The 22,750-nt window shown below is 37.9% G+C and overlaps 1 protein-coding gene across 1 annotated transcript; it reads right to left on the bottom strand.

Moving 5' to 3' along the window:
- Positions 1-9,050: 9,050 nt before the first annotated feature.
- Positions 9,051-22,653, bottom strand: LOC306755335 (transcription initiation factor TFIID subunit 4-like; the record flags this gene model as incomplete). The annotated part of the gene is given in 17 exon segments (XM_079239692.1): positions 9,051-9,686; positions 9,778-9,897; positions 9,987-10,043; positions 10,924-11,049; positions 11,150-11,280; positions 11,361-11,530; positions 11,848-11,962; positions 12,191-12,326; positions 12,436-12,663; positions 16,249-16,338; positions 16,439-16,558; positions 16,687-16,833; positions 18,343-18,441; positions 20,073-20,227; positions 21,431-22,213; positions 22,382-22,487; positions 22,489-22,653. Coding segments are annotated over 17 exon segments (2,916 nt in total). The 3' UTR covers positions 9,051-9,518.
- Between the last annotated feature and the right edge of the window lie 97 nt (positions 22,654-22,750).

Below are 22,750 nucleotides of genomic sequence, written 5' to 3'. Positions count from 1 at the left end.
AATGTTCACTCAAATATGGGCTGACACGTTTGATTTATGAGCTATAAATGCAACAATAAACATGATGCTCATGAGTAAAATATGAAAAATTAATCAGAAAATTCAATGTTGGGACTTGGGAATGTACATTTTGAAGGCTGACAATACCCTGACAGAAAAAAAAAGCTCATGTTGTTTGGCTTGCTGTGAAATGTTTTACATTTAAATCCCCTCAGTGTTCACTTGCTCCGCTAGAAAATCTCCTACTTTCTCCATTTCCACCCAAAATGGGACCTCAAGAGCTTTCAGTCTACCTAATGGGGGCCTTAACTAATTGAGTCTCCAGTTTCTTTTGGCTTATTTTATGTAACCGCTGAGCTCCTCTAACCACATTTCTTGGTGGTTTGTGTATTCACTGCAGTCTCTAAAACTGCAAGTTACCAAGTTTGGGGTGCTTGTCCAAAAGATACTGTATCTAATCCAAATCTCTTTTCTCCACCAGCAAAACAATCCTTTCCACTTCACTATGCTCTCTAGCTGCTGAGCCAACAGATGACACCCACATTCTTCCTGCCACGTTAGTGACTGCTGCTCCGGTAAAAGGTCAGATGCTGATTGGTGTATTATGTGACCACATAATCAAGGAGGAGGATGATGGAAGATTCCTCCGAAATGAGGCATCATTTGGCTCACAGAGTAACCCACAGTATCTCAAAGGATGAAGTTGGATTTGGTGCATCTCTTCCCCAAAAATAACTAGCCCTTTTTGCATTCATTTAAATAAACACAAGCCAAGAGGAAACGGTAATTGTCTCACTTTTTGTTAAAAACATTTGACAATGATAATAATAATATCAATACATTAGGCCAAATCCTGCACTTTCATAACATTAGTTTTAGGGAAAAGAAGTGGACGGCATCTGTCTGTGTTAAACCAGTATCAGCACAAAAAACAGGTCTATAAACATGTTTGTGTGAAAGCAGAAATATTCAGGGAAGGTTTTCCAAAGGTTTCTGCTGCACTGAAAATCAATAATAACACAGTAGCTTCCATCCTTCTCAAAGGGATGAGGTTTAGAAGCACCAAAAGACATTTTTACAAAAGAGCCCTTCATAGGTATAATTCCATCTGCGTTAATGGGGATGAAGAGATTTGATAACCAAGCTAAGTTCAAAACTCACAGAAGGACTACTTTACTTGACTCCAGGTCTTCATGGTTGAGTGGCCTCCTTCTTTCACAAAGAAACAACACAGTGATCTGCCGATCACTCAACTGACTCATAAACCACCAAATCTTCGGTATCCCTTTCCGTTCCTAACAATGCATCGCCACCATTTTTGTTTTAGCAACATGATTTGGTCAAATTCAGAATAGTGAGAAATAAGCAAAACACAAAGCATGCTTTTGGTTTGTCATTTTGGAAAATATGGGTTTTTGCTGAAGAGGAGAAATGAAAAGAATCAATCTTCAGATGAGCCTGAAAAACATTAAACCAGATCTGCAGTCTTTCTGTAACCACTGCTTCATTTCAGTGGCCTGCAAAAGGAAAAATTGTCAAAATAATATGAAATGCTGAGCTGAGCAGGTCTGTTTTATAATTTTCTGAAAATAGCCTTATTATACTTGAGTAAGCTAGAACATGCTTTTAAAAAAGACAAACAAGAAAACCTAAACACAGAGAAAAGATGGACATTTTTCTGAAAGGCAGTAATAGCTTTGCATTCCATCCTTCAATCATTTGATAACTTTTGGTTTAGTCATTTAGCTTTCATTAAGATGACTCACTAACTTAAAAAAAATAGTCCAGCCCAAGAATCTTTTATACACTTTTTCTATAATACTGTTTTAACAATAAATGGAAATTTTCTTAGTTATGATGTACATTTAACATTTATTACCAGGTGAATCATTTTTAGCTACTTCAGCTCGAACACTAACTTTTCTTTTATAACCACTTAATACTAAAACTTTGTAAATAGACATTATTGTCCAAGTCTGTAATCTTGACTCACATTTTCTGATTAGCAAAAGAACAGAATGAACTGAAGTGGTCTCTCTTGGCGGCGTGGGGTTGCGAGAAGTGGAATAATTTACAGCAGGGAGGCTGTGAGGTCAAATCATAAGGTTCACACACTCCTACAATGATCATGCTTTACAATTTCAATTTGAACAAGTCAAACTGCTTTCAGCTTTTACTTACTGTAACATTAAATATCTTCTTTCTCTTTAAGGAAAGTCAAGTCAGTAGAGTGGACAGGTTCCCGGCCGACCGTGGCTGTAATTGATGGACACTTGGCACGCTCTGCGCTCCTGGCGATTTCTAGAATCCATAAAAAGAGATGTTGAGGTAATTATGTTTGTCATGATATATTGAAAGTAGGAAGTGGCAACCTAATCAGAATAGCTGACAGCTGTAGCATGCAGATGCTATCAGACCTCTTGTCCATGGTGATAAAATGAAAGCGGGTCATTTTAACAGGTAACAGCTGTTCATAGCTAATTTGTTCAATTATGTGCAGAGAATGTAAGTGGAGGTTGATTCCCTGCCCTGAGGGACCTCCTCTCTCCTCTCCATTTGCTTCCAGAGTGTGCACAGTAATGGAAATCCATTTCATACAACACAAACCCTGTGGACTGGAATGACGCAAGGTGTTTCCTTTATTACACAAAGAGTTTTATTTTCTCTGCTAATTACTGACAGCATAATTATTATTCACAATTAATGGGCTGTTTGCCTTTATAAGAGCAGGTTAAAAGCATTGTGGTATATTTGCAATAAGAGACCAAATGCAACCATATCAACCCTGAAAGAAGATCATATGAGGTATGTCACATCGGGTTATCATGTGTGCCTTAGTGAGTAGTAGCAAGAACAAATGCATGACATGATGGTGGTGTTCATTCAGAAATCTAATTTTACTGAGAAGCATGAGAGCTTCTCTGGGTCTAAATTGGTTGAATCTTGAGTTTTTAGACAAAAAAAAAATTGATCTGGGAAACTGCCATCTGCATTTCTACAAATTCACTGAGCTATTGTCAGTCGTGCACTTAGAGGCAGTGAAACCACCATGATCTGTCCCAGTCAACATTGCAAGTAAGCTCTCACTTTGATCAAAGCAAACAGAAAGCATGACCTAAACAATCCTTAAAGTCACCATCCATAAAAAGAACAAGTGCACCTCCAAAGTGCACAAGTGCACCTCCTGTACAGTAAATGATTTGATCAAATCCAAGCAGGTGATTTTCTGCTGGAAATCATTATAGATACACTGAAAGTAATGATGACTGTTGTTCCTGTCACCCCTCTTTCTCTCTCGCTTTTTTCTACCACTTTAAGAGCAATTTAAGGATGCATTTGCAGCTCACAAGCACACAATGTCCTAAAACAGCTTGTTCACCAACCAGCACAGACACAGAGGAAGTAGCTACTGCTAGGCAACAAATGGATCACAGTGCACTTGAAGATTTTTCTATTAGAGCCATGAGCCAAACCTTTTAGATCTGACAGTCAATTATGTCAAAAAAGGTTGGGTTTTTTTTTCTTCTTTTAATCCCTGAATAATATCAACTGAGAAATATCGGCTGGTTTTTCCTGACTGTAAGATCATTTATAATCGTGACATCTACATGTGTGATGGTAAGACGAGGCAAATCTATTTCTATAGCACACTTCAGACACAAGGCCACTCGATGCACTGCACATGATCAAAAGAAACAGACAAAAGATCATCATAGGAAATATACCATCATCATTGCCAATGTTATGATTGTTATCATTCACATCCATGTCACCAACAGCACCACCATCATTACATTTTGAATTCATCAGACCAAGATATCACCAAACTCACAACGAGTTATTAAGATATTGATATTTTATGCCATAGTATACCAGTCACTGCTGTAAGTTTTGGTTTTAATACATGTCTTGAGGTGAAGAAATAACTATTGCATGATTCTATTTAAAGACCCTTTGTTGTGATATTTAACAAAAAGTTAGATACCCCTAATGTTTTGTGAGTAGGGCTTGTGCAGGGTCATTCACCTCTTCAAAACCTTTGTGCATTATCTTTTGCATCTTGCCTTAATACTAACAAGTCATGCTGACATTTGCTGAAACAAGTTACACAGTTATACAATTTATTTGTCATTCTAAGAGATTATGAGAAGTAATTATGTTTTTAAGTATGTGTGCCTCTTTCTTATTGCTTTAGCCTTTTAAGTCACATTAATTATTGAAGTAGTAGTAGTAGTAGTAGTAACTTTATTTCGAGCAGATGAACAAAACCAATACCAAGATGTACATATACATAACCAAAAAATATATATATATATAAGCTCGAAAAGGAGTGGGAAGAAGAAAAACTTATTAAATCCCACCCCTAGATAACACAAATCAAAACCTTACAATACAAAGGATGCACGACACAATACCAACAATGGTCATGAGTAATACCAAACAATAGTAACGACATGACTTAATACCAACATTAGTTAAGAAGACTTAATACCAACAATGTTAAGTTCACTATTACCAACAACGGTAAGGGACAATAATAAATAACTTAGTATTGTTATAACTCATCAAGTGATAAAGCAATAGTGTTTATTTTATTTAGCTCTTTCAAAATATTTTACAGTACCCTCTAAACTGAGTAGTTTTTTCTCTATATTGGTCTGAATAATAGTTAGATGAAATCACAGTGCAGTCTACTTCATAGGAACCCACAATGTACCTTTAAAAGGTGTGTGTTTCATTCAAAACACATGCCAGGCAATAAAAGTGGAGCTCAAAGAAGTCCTGGACACCATGTTCTTCAGAATGTATTCTGCACCTCCAGAATATATCAAAATATGTGAAATGTATTTACTTATCTTTATAGCTGTCAGTCAGACATTATCCTGTGAGCAACCAGCAGCTCCTTATTATGCAAACTCAAACAAAGCAGTGGAATTGAGCATGGTGTCCCAGAGTAACATCAGCAAATATAGCCTGACAACCCATATTGGAAAAGACTTAGATGACTGATTTGGCCTGGATATGAAGACAACGGAGACAAAGGTTTGGGCAGCTACAGGCATAGGATACCTTGACTGCAGCGGGAGAAGAGCAAACAACTTCATAAGCCTCAAATCCACCAAATCTGAAGGAATACAAAGAAGTGCTTTGATAAGATCTTTACTGTTACGTCCATCTGTGTGAGTATGTCTTGTGTGTAAAGATCCTCAGATCTTCTAAACAGCAAGAGTCAGGAAATCAGACTGTGCATAAAATTATGTTGCAACGAGTCCTCTAGTTGTGTGATCCATACATTTAAAAAAAATATATATTTTAATTAGTAACACTTTATTTTAAGCTGATATCATATGGTGGAAATCTTTTCCAATAAACAACCATGAGTATGAAATGACGTGAAAGTACGAGGATCTACTGTGGTGCAGCAGTGCCCTCCTGTGGGGCAGCTAGAATCTGTACGTCAGGTACAAGATGGGTCAGCTGTCTCTAGTGACATTTACTTCAAGGCCCGAGGGACTGAAAAAAACCCAGATTAAACTGGGTGCAACTTTTTACGGAGAACTTGATTTTGAGCAAGTGTGTGAAGTGTAGTGTGCAGGAATATAACACTGCATCTGAGGGACTAAAGCTGTGTGTCACACTTTAAATTATACCACATCCATAAAACGTCACATTTGAAATATTGGTGCCAAACTTCTTCATACTCACACATTTTTTCTGCAAGAGATATGTTTTTTCTTTTTTGTTTTTTTTAATAAACATATGACAATATGAAAAACCAAATCATTAAAAACTCGATTTATTAGGATGATATAAAGTCAAAAGATGAATTTGTAGTGATGAATATGTGAACACATTCAGAGACATTTTGGGCTGTGAAACCTAAAAGTAATCAAATAAAAGGTTATCCTGTAAGCCAGAAATGTATATTTTGTTGTTTAAATGTGTATCATCCTCTGTTTTTATTTACTCTAAATCTGCAAGGTACAGAATCGGACATCAATGGCTCAGTCTGATTAAATTATTTTTTTAAAAGGTTATATTGTAATATGTCTCCTCTGAATTGAGCCTCCCTTCAGTCTTCTGCTGAGCTGAATAAAGATCGATCCGCCACACTGGAAGTATTTGACACATGTAAGAGAAGACAAAGCGGCAGATTATAATTAAAGTTCAGGCTGAATTAATGTGACATCTGAATGAACAAACTGATTTTAACTGTTTTGTCAGATTTGTTCTGACCCTGATCGCAGATTGTCATAGCCGCCAATAGCTGTCAAGTACGGAGCAAGCAAGATGATTGCCAGAAAATAATAAAATAAATAAAATTTATTGTGGAAAAAGTATCCTTTCGTTGTGTTTCAAGGTAGGGAAGAAAGAGTTTGTGTTTAGTCTTGTTTCCAGACATCTCACATGGAGCACTCGGCCTCGTCATTTTCACTTTGCTGTGACGAGAAAGGATTCAACTCAGTGATGTTTTAATACGTTATCACTTCTTCATATTTTCTAGATCTTTAACAATGTATTATGATGGTTAATCTAAAAGGAAATGTATCCATGTATCCCAGTGCCCTTTCTGTGACTGATTTGTCTTTCACATCACAATATTTCAGTTTGATTTTTTACTAAAAAAAAACTGTTAAATATAATTTTAACATCTCTCCAGGTATTTGGAATTCAATGGACAGCATGTTATACACAAAAACCCAAATATTCCCTGGGTGTTTTTTTTAAAGATTCACGGCAAGAACTAAATTTAATAAATAAAAAAGAAAATACAATCTACTCTTATCACATAAATTTGGAATTACTGTCAAAATTGAAATAAATGGCAAATGCTCAGGTGAAATGAATTTTTTATGAATTAATGCTTAAAAAACAAAGTTATTACTCATGCTTTACTAAAAATCCAAATTTGAGCTCTGGGAGAGAAGCAGATTTCAGTCATGAGTTTTTTCTCAACGCTGTAAATCCACTATTAATCAAACTGGAGTTTGACCAACCAAAAGGGTCATTTCTCTACTGCTGGCAACCAGTAGTCCCAGGATGAAGTTTAAATGCTTGTCTGCAGAGTACGGTGAAGTTTGCTGTCAAACCTGACACTCCTTGACTGCTTCTTTCCTCTCAGCAACATCATCTGGACCTGTCATGTGCCCAAAGCAGCAAGTAGGCAAATGATTGATGTAAAAGAAGGGATAACCTTCTGTCTGTAAAGTCAGACTAATCTCTTCTGAGAAGGCCTCCGATCAGAACAGATCTGATGTCCCAAAGCTCCCAAAGTTTCTTACTCTGCACCGATTTAAATCCTTTTAAACTAATTAAGCAACGTATAGACAAGGGTTTCTTTCTTCACTGTGGCTTAAAATGTTTTTCCCACTTAAAAACTCCTTCTTTTAAAACAGCATCTACTAAATGATTGTGAACACAATGTGCCTTGTGTTGCAGCTCTGTAGGAATAAAAACAACTAAGACAGATTAGTTTTTGTTTTATTAGAGATCATTCTTTGTCAATCATTTTATAAAATAGATTAAAAACCCTTTTCTTAAATTTAGATATTTACATATGAACAAGCGGCTGTGCAAAATTTACAAGATATTGGCAGAAAAAGCAACATACCTTTGTCTCATTTGTCAAATATTCATATAAATGAAAAACAAGACATTTTCTTAATTCAAAGTTGTCATCTGAGAAATCTACAAATAGCAAACAAAGTATTTACAGTCATAGAAATCAGCAATAAACATTCTTAAAAAAAAAAAAAAAAAAGACAAAAAAAGGTAGAAAGACCAAAATCCTTATGTGCACTACAAATATAAAAACTTACAAAGAGGGTACGTTCATCTGATTGACTTGCATCCAGCTGATTGGCCGAGAGCGGTTTTACTTTTTCTTGAGTGGGAAATTGGGTTAAATTTTAATTTAAGTTTTTTTCCCCCCAATTTCTGCATTGCGGTGCATTACTTACACAGCCCAAACTTTTAAACAGCCATTTCTACATTATAAGCTCCAAGTTTGTCTTTTTCAATCCATTTAAATTTTCTTTTAAGTCTTTCTTTTCTCCTTTAATAAATGTTATTAAAAAAAAAAAAAAGTTAATTTTGTTTGGGAAGGTCCTTCATTTGGGAAGGTCCATAAAAGCATCTTTCCCAAAACTATTTTAAAGGTGAAGTATGTAAGATTTTCAATATTAAAAAAAAAAAACTAATAAAATAACTACAATCATAATTAGATAGTTTTTTGAAAATGTAGGTTCCAGTCTGTCCATATTTGATGCGTTATTAAATTACAAGTTTAATTAATGACAAATGACAAAAAGCCCTTTTTTTTTTTTTTTTACTGGTAGGCAAACATTTAAGAAGGGTCTTTGTCATTAATTAAACTTGTAATTTAATAACACATCAAATATGGACAGACTGGAACCTATATGTTTTAAAAAATGTTCTAATTATGATTGTAGTTATTTTTTTAGTTAATTTTTTTTTTTAGATATTGAAAATCTTACATACTCCACCTTTAAGCCAAAAAGAAATGACTTGCATATAACATGTCCAACTGTTGTATGAAATTCTAAAAAGTCTTTGCGTGACAATGACGAAAAGAAATTTAATTCGCTTCATAAGAAATTATCCCAATATGATCTAATTTTTAAGACAATATACTTGCTGTAATTTAATTCAGCTTACAGACTTTAAATCATTACTGCAACGTTAAGGTTGCCAATAACGCTGAAGACGATGTTAAATGTGACTGAATGGGAGATATATGTTACACCGATGTCGCTTAAAAAAGATTTACTCTACTTGTAAATGGCTGCGATGAGAAATGAATGCCATGAATGTAAGTATTGGAGGTTTATGTCGTTAATCTGCTACAGTCAGATACAGAATATCTCAATGATTGTAAGAATTCCAACCCCACCTGAACATCACGCACGTCACATATAAATAACTGGTTTTCTTCTCCAATAAAAAAAAAAAGAAAAAAAAAAAAAAAAAAAAAGAAACTTACAAATCAAAAGTTTGGCAACAAAAATAAAAAGAAGAAAAAATAAAGCACTTTTTCTGCAACTCAAGATAGAACTGTAGATGAAATCAACACATTCAAATGCATATGGCTTAACTAGTTAAGAAGGCAACGCAACACGTGACAATATTAGTCTGTAAAACAATCCACAGGCATTGATAAAATACAGTATAAATGTGTGATAAATTAAAATCTCTGTTTAGGACTTGATGAACTGAGTGTTTGCTTAACACTCCAAAGAAATTGGCTGCTACAACATGATTCTTGTGTGCAGCAGGAGGCAGCGCACGAGTCGAGTGTAGTCAGGTGCAACTGGTCTCTGGAAAGCAAACTGAGGCACACTGAAAGCAGGACCGACATCTGGTCCCGTCTTTGCACGCGAGGCTTTAGAGAGCTGATGTCTCCTCTGAGTTTCAAATAATTCTTCTCACAGATGAACGTCTCATAATTCAGTAGATTAAAAAACAGAAAGTACCTTGGCTGAGCTGCGGTACAACTGCTATTTAAGGAAGCCTTTATAGAGAAGCTGTGAGTGACTGGTCTCCTTTTCATTCTCCAAACAGAAAAGCAGGTCCCGGAGGTTGACTCTAGTGATCCGCTGTCGAATGAACTGTCTGGAGCCGGTTCCACCGGAACCTCCAGGCTGGGAGGTGCCTGACCCTGAGCCCTGCAAGGTCAAACAGAGCAAATCCAGTGAGAAAAGTTTGGTCTTATTGACTGATATAATCAATTTAAACTCACTTATCTAAATTCCTCACCTCTGCATTTGCACCTTTAACCGGAGAATCGGTTCTCCGTTTTTTCCTTGGGCCGATGGCTGCCAGTGCCGTGAGGTTGGCCTCTCTCTGCCGGATCTGAGCCAGCTCCAGTTGCTGCATCTGAAATCCAAACCAAACGCAGAATTATTGGACTCATCGTCCAAGAGAAAAGAAATGTGTGGTTACATTTCCCACCCCATTTTACTTACCTCTTTGGCCTTCTGTTTGAGTCGGAGCTGCTCAGGGTCTTCCTGCCGGGACCGAGACTGCAGTAACGTAGAGGACATTTTAATATTTCAAGATGGATATGTTCAATTCATTACATCCGCTGTTTTATTCATTCATACTGTCATAGTTATCTATATCAATCAGCCAGCAGCGCAGGAGATGTGGAATAATAAGCTGACCCAAGACCCTTCGTTCGCCTCGTCTATGCAATTATGATGGTATGCAGGATTTTTCCTGTCAGTGATAACATGTCATTGTTTAAATAATGTTGGGTCACTTCATGTCAACTAAACCAGCTGCTTCAACCTCAAAGTCTTGATTTTGTTCATCATTAATACAACTAGAAGATGATTCTATAAGGCTTTAGCAGCTCATCGTTCACAGTTTGGATCTCATTAATGTAAAATATGCAAAAACAAATATAATATTCCTGGTTATTCCCCTTCCATTGTTCTTCTCCCTCATCCAGATTAATTGAAAGAAATCATCAAAACTACTCACAATTTCATGTTTGCTAATCAATAACAAAGGTTTCTAACTGCTGACACATTCAACCAGCTGTGGTTTTAATTTTACACACACCCAAACAATCATAAAATTACAAAGTGTGTTGGAGTCGTTTTCCAGGGCTTGTATCTGATAAATATCCCAAAACAAATAAAGTGATCAGAGGCTTGGTGATAAAATATCCACCTATACATTTGTAGGCAGCATTGTTTGTTGTTTAAATAAAAATAATAAGAAAAAAATGCTATATAATTTGTTATTTTTATTTGGGGAACCCTCTGGTTTTAGAGTTCTGGTAGAGCTCAGATCATGAACAAAACAAAGAGACACAAGAAAAGAAAAACAAACGTTCATGGTGAAAAGAAAATTAAGATTCAAATTGGCAGAAATGATGCAAAACAGTCTTGTTACCTTGGCAGCCTTCAGGAGGATCTCTCTCTCCTGCTCCTCCTTCCTCTGCTTCTCCATCTGATCCAACTGCTCAAAGAATTTGAGCTGGCTTCGCACATCGCTGACCTGCTCATACCGCTCGTCCTCCTTAAAGGTGGCGGGAAACGAGAAGTTTCAAACAAAGAATTATGAACGATTCGAAGAGCAACCGGATCAACAAACTCAACGTTTTACGGTCTGTTGTCACCTTAAAAGTTGCATTCTTCTGCTGGGCCACCTGCGACACCTTTTCCAAGATGTTCTGCAGTCTTTGCTGCGCAGCGTGGGAAATGTAGCTGATCACATCTGTGCCCAGCTCACTGACGCCAAACTTCTTACCTGCAACAGCAAGCATGGAAACAGACTTAATGAGTCCGCCAACACTAGGGCTTGCTTTAACACAACTGTGTGCTTCTCACCAATCTCTAAAGTTAACCGGGTGAGGGAGGATGTGGAGAGGAAGGCCTCGTCCTTGCAGGAACGAGTCACCATGCCGACGAGCTCAGAGTTGGTTGCCAAGATACGGGCACTCTCCTCCGACAAGTTGACGCCTGCCATGGAGGCCACATCATTGATATCATCATCGTCCCTGTGTGATATGGAGAAAATGTAGACAAGACAAAATGAGCATTCTGGTTTACGATCTAAATAATCCCAGTATACTGTTTACCAGCTGTCTCATCCATCCATCCTTGCACCTACTTATTTAAAACACAGGGCTTCAGATTTTAAGATCCTACAACATTTTGTTTTACAGTCACACATATAATTTTCTTTAAGTCAAAGCAAAAAAAATGATTTGTATTAGATTTCTAGATTGGAGCATTTCAGGAAGAACTGCTGTACTGACACTGTTATCAGTGAAAGAAAACCAACAAAGTTTTCACATTTAAATGTGCCACCAACTTGAATGTTCCTCCTCCTTCCTTCAGTTTGTTCCTCTGAGCGTCGGTAAGGGAAGCCTGGTTCAGCACCTGAACTCCTCTGACCCCCGGAGCAAACGTCTGCTTTACCACTGGGACTGAAATCACAAACGGGGACAGGAGTACACACTTCTGCAGCCTTATGAGGAGAATCATAAGGCTGCAGTTAAGTTGGTTTCTGTACCTACACTATTAGGTTCACTGAGATGGAACGAGATACTGAACAGCATATGTGGAACTGGTCCTGCAATTACATGCTGTAGCCACAAGATGGCAGCATGCACACAAAAAAAAAAAGTGACATCCTTCAGAAGAAGAGCACACACCTGCTGGTAGCTGTTTGACCACCTGGGGCTGACCCACAATGATCCGGCTTGGTGCTTGTCCTCTTACTGTTACTATTGGAGACTGAGTGAGCGTCATCTGTGGTCTCACCACAGACCCCTGTTGCTGGGGCACAATCTGCACACATTCACACACAAAAAAATGACAAATCCCTTCCCAAAAAGAAAACACAACAACAGCTTAAAGTGGAATATTCATGTGCGTGCTCAGCAGCAGTAAAAGTTACCAGTCCAGGTTTACTGTGAGGCGTCGGAGTGAGGCTGATGACGGTGGCTTTGGTTGTGGCGGTGGCTGTAGTTGCACTGACGGTGGTGGAGAGGGGAGGTCTTAGCACCACAGCGGTGAGGGCTGTGGAGGCTGCTGCAGGAGGCTGGGTGCTTGGCAGAGGTTGCAGGCTTTGCTGGATGAAGGCCTCTGAGTCTGGAGTCATCTGACGTAGTGCTGGGAGACTTCTCTGCAGGTGGGGAAAGATTACAGTGTGATGAAGTCACTGGATTCATTCTAGTAAAGTCTAGTTCCTGTAAAGTCACAGCAGTAGCAGTTGGGGAACAATTGTGTCATTTCTTTCTTACCATGAGAAAAGAACTCCTGAAGATGTTTTCAGATTGCATTTATGTTTAAACTAATTTATTTATGTGATGAGAGGGAAATTAATAGAAAAATCATATTTTCAGTCATTTTTTAAAAAAATGTTCCCGTTATAACACCATATACTCAAAATGCTTAATTAACTATGCTCACAGTAATAATAATGTTTGCAAATTAATTTGAAAAACTTCCTTTGGATCAGATTTTTAGGTTCTTAGTCGACGTTTGTTTACAGGTGGGGTGAAATGTTGAATAGAAGAAACCATTTTCTCGTGACATGATATCTATTATGGCTGTAACCATATGCTTTTGTCGGATTTTTTGGGTGCCGATTCGATTTAAATTGCGTTTCTTACAATTCTTTGATATTGCGGATTTTTGTAGATTAAAAACAAATAAAAATGTACAAAACTTTTTTTTTGCTCGTGTTTTTTTTAAATTATTATTTATTTCAATTAGGAAAAAACAACACAGTGCGAATACCTTCATTCTGCTGCTATAATACCCAAGACAAGTAAAAAGATCAACAAAAACAATAATGACAAAATTTTTTATAATGGATTATTTTCATTCATTTAAAAAAAAAATTTGATTTTTTTAACAAAAAAATTTATTTTAAAATGTTAATATGTCAATATGGAAGGAAGTGCCTGTACAAAGAGTACAGCAGAGGGATGCAGGGTGCTGTCTCCAACAGCAGGGCTTCTGTCTTGAAACACTAGCTAAATTGATTTTTTACCCACAAGTCATTACAGAATCTTTGAATGAATCTATCCTTTCTCATTTATGAGTGTGTTGGTCATCCTTTCCAAAATTCTAAGTCATGGCATCTTTAGAGACATTTGCTTCTCTGTTACTCACTGGCTCCCATGGAGGCCTGAAACATCTAACTCCTCCCCTCCTCCACCGTTGATAGCATCCTTTCAACTAACACAAGCAGATGGACAACAACTATTAAAACTTAGCCTCAAGTGTAAATATGGACAATGGTCAGTTTAACTAGGCTTCAGGTCAGTCTTGACTGCTAAGGCAGCCATCTAAAAAACATTGGCGGTTTCACAGGTTACTTAACCATTTCTTGACTAGGCATATTTTTCCTGCCTCCAGTCCAAAATGACATAGCCAAAGTGAACAGGGCATATCTTCAGAACTATATGTATAATCTTGGTCTCATAATAAAGCTGAGACGTATGAGAACGTGACAGAAGACTTAGAATAATAGATTTGGTCAAGTTCATTCATTTAAAAGTGAATAATGTCTCATGACAATCAATTCTAGATGAAAGGAAAAAAAAAAAGCGAACGTAAACAATTTTACAGATTTAAATCGAGGTGTTATGCAGGTAAACATCTCAGCAAATGTTGATCAGCTCCACTATCAATCGACAAGTCGGGAGGATCAAGGGGTAGCCCTCAAATTCACCTTGGTAAATCGCATTAGGATGCAGAAACAAGACAGTACATCATAGGAAGAGAGAATACTTCATCGGAAAATCCTCTTTAGTTTCATCTTAAATATCAGGACCTTCATGATTAAATTAAAAAAAAAAAAGCTTTTTTTTTTCAGATGGAATAAAACAGCAAAAGTAAGATATAATTTATGATTATGGGATTTTTTTCCTTTGTTACTCTTTAGCTGCTTGCTTGCAGTGATGAGACAGACATATGTGTAATCGGCAGAATCTCCGCTTCCATGTGACACACTGTCGTGTGGTTTGCTTAAAGCAGAGAAAGTTGTAAAAGCACTAACGTGACCACTGACTGGATTTTATTGTATGATGTTTGGATATTGAGTGGACCTATCATTACACCAATTTTCCATTAGAGCCAATAAAATTACTGGACTTGAAGTCGACTGCTATCTCCATCTGATCGGAAGAAGCTGTGCTTGCTTAGTGAAATAGAAACTAAACGCAGTCTGACCAACTTGACTCAACTTATTTTAGAAACAACAGCCTGAGTGATGCTTTGTTGAGGAGCAAAGTCCTTCTCTAAAGAACAGATGCCAGATACTTATGGCACAAAAGACCCTGTTCAGAACAAAACCCTTTCATAATAAAAGCTACAAATCCTTCAGTCATTTGCACATCTTGGTGAGTAGACATACTGTGTTGGTAAATGTAAACCTCGGTCTTTCTCACAAGTTGCACAAACCAGCAAATTTGCAAACAGTAATAAACATTTGAATCCCTGGGCATTGTAGTGAGTAAGCAATTAACACAAACCTGGCAACAAACAGTCATTAAAATGAATTCTTCAGAAATTATTTTGTTTAAAAATAAAAAAATGAAAAACAAAAAATCATGTGTAAAAGCTCAACAAGCATGTTTTTGAAACTGCAGACATTTATGAAGCAAAAGGCCAAACTGAAGAATGTTCAGATTGTAAAAGTATCAACGAGATCCCATTAAAGAACCCTTTCACATTAAACTGCACATCTGCTGGGCAGAAAGCAGTAAAAGCCCAGATGACCAGGATCTGAAGGTTTTGGCATTTGCTGTGCAACATTTAGCAGAAACACGCTGCCAGCTGTTAATAACACAACAGAGAAATGCTGATTTAACACACTGTAGCACAGAAATGTTGTATGGATGGAGGCTGAATGAATTATACTGAATTTTTAAAAATAATTTTAACTAAAGAAACTGGTTTGGCAAAGCTACAACTAGGGATGCACCGATCCACTTTTTGGGAGTTCCAATCCGATACAGATATCTGAAATTTGAATATTCGCAGATACCAATACTTGCCGATACCAAATCTGTTTATGTGAACATTATTGTGACTATGATTATTATTGCTGTTATAACTGTGTGAGATTTCATTAGGTTGTAATATATTACAAATCCTTTCTTAAGTTGTCTCACCAATACAAATGTAATAACATAACATATCAAACAATTTCAATAAGTTTTATATTGATTAGGCACATTTTACCCAAATAAAACTATACTGTATGATTTTGAAACAAAGATCTCACTTTTAATGTAACAAAAAAAGATGTCACATTTTAACATTCAAGGCATTTATTTCTTTTAAAACATGTCCGAAGCATGTCATCAGACACATCTACGCTCGCTTGACTAGTGTGGTATCGGTTGTAGTATCTGTACACTTTTATTAATACCAAGTCCAAGTACACACATGGTATTGAGCTGATACTGATACCGATATCGGTATCGGTATCGGTGCATCCCTAGCAACAATGATCCAACAAACACATCAGAAGCGTCACAAAACCTTTAAGTTATGTTCAAAACTGCTCAAAAATTCTTTAGGAACCAAAAATTTCTGAATTGGTGGGGAAATCTGGTTTTTTTTTCCCAGAAAGAGGCGGATCCCCAAAACCGAACATTTAAACATCACAACAGTTTGCATACAAGTTACTTTTCTTCAAATGTCAACTGAGCATGTCAAACGCCCGTGTTTCTTGGTGTGACAGTGATCTCACCTTAAGGAAAGGTACAAGATACGGTTGAGGTGAAGAGTTCAGCTCTCGGTACAATCTACTGGTGAAGTCTTCAGGCTCTATCTTTGCTTCCTGTTACAATAAAGGGGGATGGAAAAGAAAAGCAAAGTCAAATAAACAGACAGAGGTGGTATATAGACGAGAACAGAGAGATGTTGTGAGAGTAAAGTACCAGCAGGCTCTTCACCAGCTCCTTGACATTTGCTGTCGTCTCAGACGACTGTTTTCCAGATGCCAGCTTGATAAGCGTAGACAGAAAATTTCTGCACTTCTTCACATTCTCCAACGTTTCCTACGAGCAAAAAAAAAAAAAAAAAAAGAAAAAAAACACTCTAAAAGCTAAGCACATGTGCGATCCAATATTTAATTTTAGACAGATTAAATGGACAAAAGCGTTCAGGGTGAAAACTTCTCACTTACAGCTGTTACTGCTGTTGAAGACACAGATGTTCCCGCGGCCCCCAGGGGCCCCACCCTCTGGGTTACAGCTGCTGATGGCTGCACTGTGGCAGGCATTCCTACAGGCTGTCCTGAAGCACTGGTACTTCCTCCCAGCATGATGGTGTTCTGTATGAGTCAGTGAATACACAACCATGACATAAGATACAGGAAAATAAAGTTTTGAAGTGTCTGGTTTCAAATGATGGCACAATCAGCATGTACAGGGATGGAAATCTACTGATTTTTTAGTGGGAATTTTCCAGTAAAAAGGCATGGGAAATTTGTTTGCTGCAAGAGTCACCCAGCGGCATTAAACACTATAATGCATATAGAAAAATGTGGGTCTTCTTTCAGCTTTCACAGAAAATTACATATTCCTAGAAAAAAATGTGTGAAAAAAAAATTATGACCCTTCAAAAAGGGAATTCCATGACAACCTGAACATTCATAATTCACCAAAGAAAGAAAGACGAAACATCAGCAGTAAGGTTTTCAAAGTGAGCCAGTCGGAAAACAAATGAATAAAGCAGGCTGTCTTGTAAAAGCGTCCTTTCATACGGAAGCTTTGAAAACACATTCTGGGCCTGTTTTTCTCCTGCACATCAGAGAAGGAAATCATTCCTAACTAGTCGAACACAAATGTTACGCTCTACTTTTTCCAAGAGCAGTGAAAATCTTGTACTAACTTTCACTTTATAGAGAACATCAGAGCTACTCTCAGCATAAAATGTGCCAATTGTACAAAGAAAGGAAATATGAGTTATTTATTTTCAATGTAAACAAGCTCTTTCAAAAAACACAGACTGCATTCAAACATTTTGCAGCAGTTTTTTTTTAACCAAAGTCCTGTATAATCACATTTTTAAAAATGGAACATACTGCTGAAAATGTGAACTGAAGCTCTGCAGTAAAAATTGGATGTAAGCAAAGGAAATACATTATAATCAGTGTCTGGTTAGTGTTGCCAGAGCTGCAAAGATAGGGATAAATTATGACAAACAATGATACCAATGATTAAGTCATCGATGTCACTGGGCTCTTTGAGTCACTGGAGATGACTGTGCACTGATTATAGCAGCAGCAGGTAAGATTTTACACACCTCCAACAGGAGCTGTAACATAGCATGTTAAGCATCTTGTAAACTTGCAGCTACAATAAAATGAGAAGGAAAAAAAAGCTTTCTGAGCAGTGATCATCTGGCACAAACTTTAGGAATTACAGCTTAAATTAATTAACTGGGACATCTATCATTAATTCTCTGTCCGAAAAGCAATTCTGATACATAAATAACACACAGTGAATTTACAGAAATGATCACACATCACTTTTATGATGACAGGCTCCCATTAACTCTCCAATCTCTTTGACTCACACAAGACACAATGTGAATTTTCTCCTCCCTTCTGGTGTTTCATTAAATAAATCATGTGGAATATATCGAAGCCACATGTTTGGAGCCCTGATTGGTGCCTGGTACGTACAGGTTGGATGGTTTGGTTTAACCTGACCATTAACTAAAGTTGTTAACTAACGGCAATCTGGCACATTTTAATGGCATGTAAGAGTCAGATCATGTTATATCCTGGTCTGCTCAGAGGACTAAATATCCTCTGAAGACTTCCTGATGGAGTTACCTGCAGCACAGGAGGCCTCTGCAGCGTGGTGGTAGCTGTCACCGTGCTCACCGCTGGGGGACTCTGTTTGATGATGGTGGTGGGGGTAACAGGACGAGTCTGCAGCACAGTTGTGAACAGGAAAAGAGTTGTTATTACATGTTAAGGAGACGGTTTTGAAGCAGAAAATGGACCGTTTCATGCTTAAGTTGTACGACTTAGCATTTATGTGATTATCTTATCACTGCTACGGATGGAAGAAGAATATCATGCTTAAAACCAATAATAATTTTGGCTGTTTTATCATCAGAGTAATTTCATTAAAAATTCACGGTAATGTGAAAAATAGTCCTGTTTATAATGAAGAAGAAGCAATGTGAATCCAGTAGTAATTAACTCAAGTTGCATTATAAACCTCAATTCTGCTAAAAAATCTGCTTTTTTTTCCCCCAGACAAGAAATGATAAATATCTGATTCAAACTTACAGATCAGGTTTGTCCAAGCTTCCTTGCTTGGACAATGCCTTAAAGACACAAAACAATATATAATTTCAATGTCCAGCGTTTACTACTGTCCTACATCAATGATGCCTTCAAAGATGTGCATGTAGTTCACTGATGCATCACAGTGGACGACTTCTGAACTGGGCAGTCCTAAAAACTGGATGGCCCTCCTCATTTTTATCCTGGGTGATACTGCATCAATGACTTCCACAAAAATTTGTTTGTTTTTTTTCCCCTTTTCTTTTCCTTAATCTCAGTCAATCCTAAACGAGTGTTTACTTATGAGCACTGTTTGTACTGTACATGACACACTTATGAACTTCATTGTTTTATTTAGCGGCTTGTTTTCCCTAAATTAAATGATCTTTCAGAGGCATACTCCAGTCCATGTATGGATTTCAGTAAAAATAAATGATATAGAGTTCACACACCCAGTTGATACCCATTTTCAGATCACATGTTGCTTCAAGTTTTACTCTAAATAATTTACTTGTATTATTTAACCTATTTACCCATTACACAACTTTCTGATCTACATGTTTGAAATGTTTTATTTTCACAAGTTCCTAGTGACCATAAACTCCCTGAATCCAGTAAAAAGTTCCATCACATCTTCCAGTATGTTTGCTTGTCCACTTTAAACTTAATGTTGTTGTTTAATCATGTTGAACATGGATGCATTTTAGCTGATTGTATTTTTGTTTTAAATGTGATGTGGAAAAGGCTTAAGAAACAGACAGCTTTGCATGCTGGCTGCATAAAATGCGTCTATTATATGTCCATATACAATGTCAGTGGGATCCAAAGCCCAAATCATGTATTGCTCAACATTTACATTGTAGATGCACAAATTCTAGTTTTCATTTTCCTGATATGATGCCAAAACTCAGCCCGTCAGCTTGAACCCATCCAATGTAAGTTAGTTTAAATGAGGATACTGGTTTGTACAGAACTGATTAAGATTAAACTTTCAATCAAGTGTAATAAAGTTAGAACTAAATTTCATATTTCTGCCAAAGGTTTTCTGTAAGAGGAGCAAATCCTTCTTTAAAGCAAGTGATTACTTTGCTTGTCCATTACTACTTTCTTAAGATGGTGACAAATAAAAAGTATGTACTTTCTGTTAGCAAACATATTTTTTGTTACGGACTATAAATTTTGACCAACAAGAACAAATTCAATTTGTAGCATAAAGAGTCACATGTTCTGTGTGAAACTGTGCCCAACTTTGTCCAGCAGACTTGTACCTGTAGAGAAGTGATCTGGACAGGTGGCGTGCTTGTGGGGGCCGCAGGTCGTGGTGTCATGGCGCTTTGTGACTGCGACTGAGCTTGCATCTGAGCCAACGTTTGCTGGTGAATCATCAACAGCTGCCCACTGTCACTGCGGACCAGAACCATGCCTGCACACGGCAAATGTCCAGGGGGTTAATATGCTTAAGTCACTGCCTTTGAGTCCTCATCAGTCAATAAAATGACAAATATGTATGTGAAGTTTCTGACATGAAGACAAAGTTAATTCATCTGTATTCCTCAGGAAGGTCTATAGATTCCCATCCAGTCAACAAGAAGTAAGACCAAAATCAGCCATAAACATTGCAATGCATTATATTTACATATATTTAAATGAATCAACCCACACAACATATGTAATTTTATAGTATGTTGGCAACATTATCAACACAACTTTGCCCACAGGGAAGCTTTTGCTTTCCCAACAGAATAATATCATAGTTATTTTAGATTAGATTAGATTAAACTTCATTCATTCATTCAGACAGGGTCCTCTGGAGATTGAGCATAGGTCTGCATGTTACTACACACTGCAGCAAGTTGCTATTGTCAGTCCATTAAACAGGTGACAGCTTGTGAAACGAGTAGCTGGACTTTAGTACATTTAGTTACAGAAGAAGGTGCCATTCTTTCCTCTCTTATTTTTTTTTTTTTTTTTTTTTTAAAGGTGTTTTATTCTCTTATGATCTGATCTGCTCCAAATATAGAAACTTATCAGACCCTTATATGTACACCAATGTAAATACATCTGAACAAGTCATACTGTCAATCCCCTAAAACCAAGATTGTTCCTAAAACTATCTTGAGGGTAAACCGGTGAAAAACCTTGGCCTACTAGGAAAGACTGATACAAGCGACTGAACCGTTTGTGTCTGCACTCTTGTAAAACACACTGGATACACAGTAAAAGCTGTTGATAGGAGAATAGAATGCAATTGTCGTCGACAAGATAAAGAAACACAAATCAATAGATTGTAAGAAAATTTGAGTTTGATATAAGCTACTAGAGCAAGGCAAAGTTGGCTGACTGCCCTTAAATGGCTTATTTTCTCTTTTTTTTTATCTGTTCTGCAGTTGGAACCTTGTCCACTTCTAATCAGTTTGTGGAGAAGACAATCAATCCAATGTCATCTCTGCTTACTACAAAATGCAGGAAACTATTTTCTCTCTACATCAGCAGCTAGAAAATAAAACAAAAAGTGAATCTGTGTTTGTTAGCAAACAGTTTCTGACAAGTCCTTGCAACTTGACAAACAAATTGTTGTAAAACAAGATGCTTTAAAAAAAAAAAAAAAAAAAAGCAGACAGTTTACCTGGAGGGAGTTGAATATTCTGAACATTTGTGGGGTTTTGTTGAGGCTGAGTGAGCCTAGGAGCCAACACCTGTGGAGCAATGGTTCTTATCCCACCAGGAGGAGTGGCAGCTATTGCTGACGGTACTGAAGTCCTCAGGTTCTGCAGAACAGTCGGACTCCTCACGGTCGCTGTCGTCCCCGTCGCAACTGATGAAGTCAGCTGGGCTCCAGCTAGCATTACAGTTTTACTCGAGTCCGATTTGTTAACAAGAGAGCCGGTCGTGCAAGTAACAATAACGGGAGGTGATGACAAAACAGCTGGATTGCCTGCGCTTTGAGAATTGTTGGTAGAAGTTTGCATAGGTGGCCTCACGAGCGTGACTGTGGGTACAGTTTTCACAGAAGGCTGAGAAGAAATCACAGATGAGGTCGCAGCGTTTTGAGCACTCAAAGTAGTTCGGATAATAGTGCTAGGAGTTGTGGTTAAAACTGCTCCTTTGCTCGCAGAAACAGGTCCGTTGACGAACGTAACAGCGGTCTGCGAGCAGTCAGCCGGTCCGCCTCCGGGGATGTGACAGTCCATCACCGCGGCGCTTCCATTCAAAGTTTGCGAACCAGTCGGTCCGAGTTTCTCAAGTCCAGGTGTTGCATCTGATAATACTGCAACAGCTCCGCTAGCTGTTGCCGGCTTGGACAGAGTCTGAGCGGCTGTCGTACTCGACTCAGCCGCCGAAGTGATCCCAGCTGCCCCATCCATGTTCGCACCGAAGGACCCCGCACTGTTACTGACACCTCCTGCCCCTACAGCAGCGGAAACATGGCAAAACAAGGAGAGTGTCGAAGAACTGTCCGATTTGCATTAGTTTCGGGATAATAACAAGTAAAAATCAAGTTACCCGCAATTACTTGAGCAACGTGACCAAAAAAAAGGAGCTGCTGTTAGCTAACCGGAGCGCGCAGCTATCTTACCTGCTTTAGCAAGCTCTAGTTGTGAAAGTCCCATTTTGCTGCCCTGAACACACAAACTACTGCCTACAGTTGAGCCGCCGACGTGATTTGCTGCATTCTGTAACCTTAGTCGTTGAGTTGGCGTGACTTGCTCCGGTTAGCTCAGAGTCCAGAGATCCGACTAGATCACTTACTACTTTTTCCGTCCACCTCTCTGCTGAAGAAAAAACATCATCCAGCAAATCGGAGCCCGCCGCCATCTTTGGCTCGCTACGCTCGTTCTTGAGACGCATGCGCCGATTGGATGCGCTTTGTATTACGCAGCACCACTGGGCGCTGTGATTGGTTGCTAGAGGAAAATAAAGCCTGGAACAAATGGTCGTCAGCCGC

The sequence above is a fragment of the Telmatherina bonti genome (assembly GCF_933228915.1).
Source record: "Telmatherina bonti genome assembly, chromosome: 4".
NCBI lineage: Eukaryota > Metazoa > Chordata > Actinopteri > Atheriniformes > Telmatherinidae > Telmatherina > Telmatherina bonti.
The sequence above is the reverse complement of the archived record's forward strand: the minus strand, read 5'-3'. Positions and strand labels throughout refer to the sequence as shown.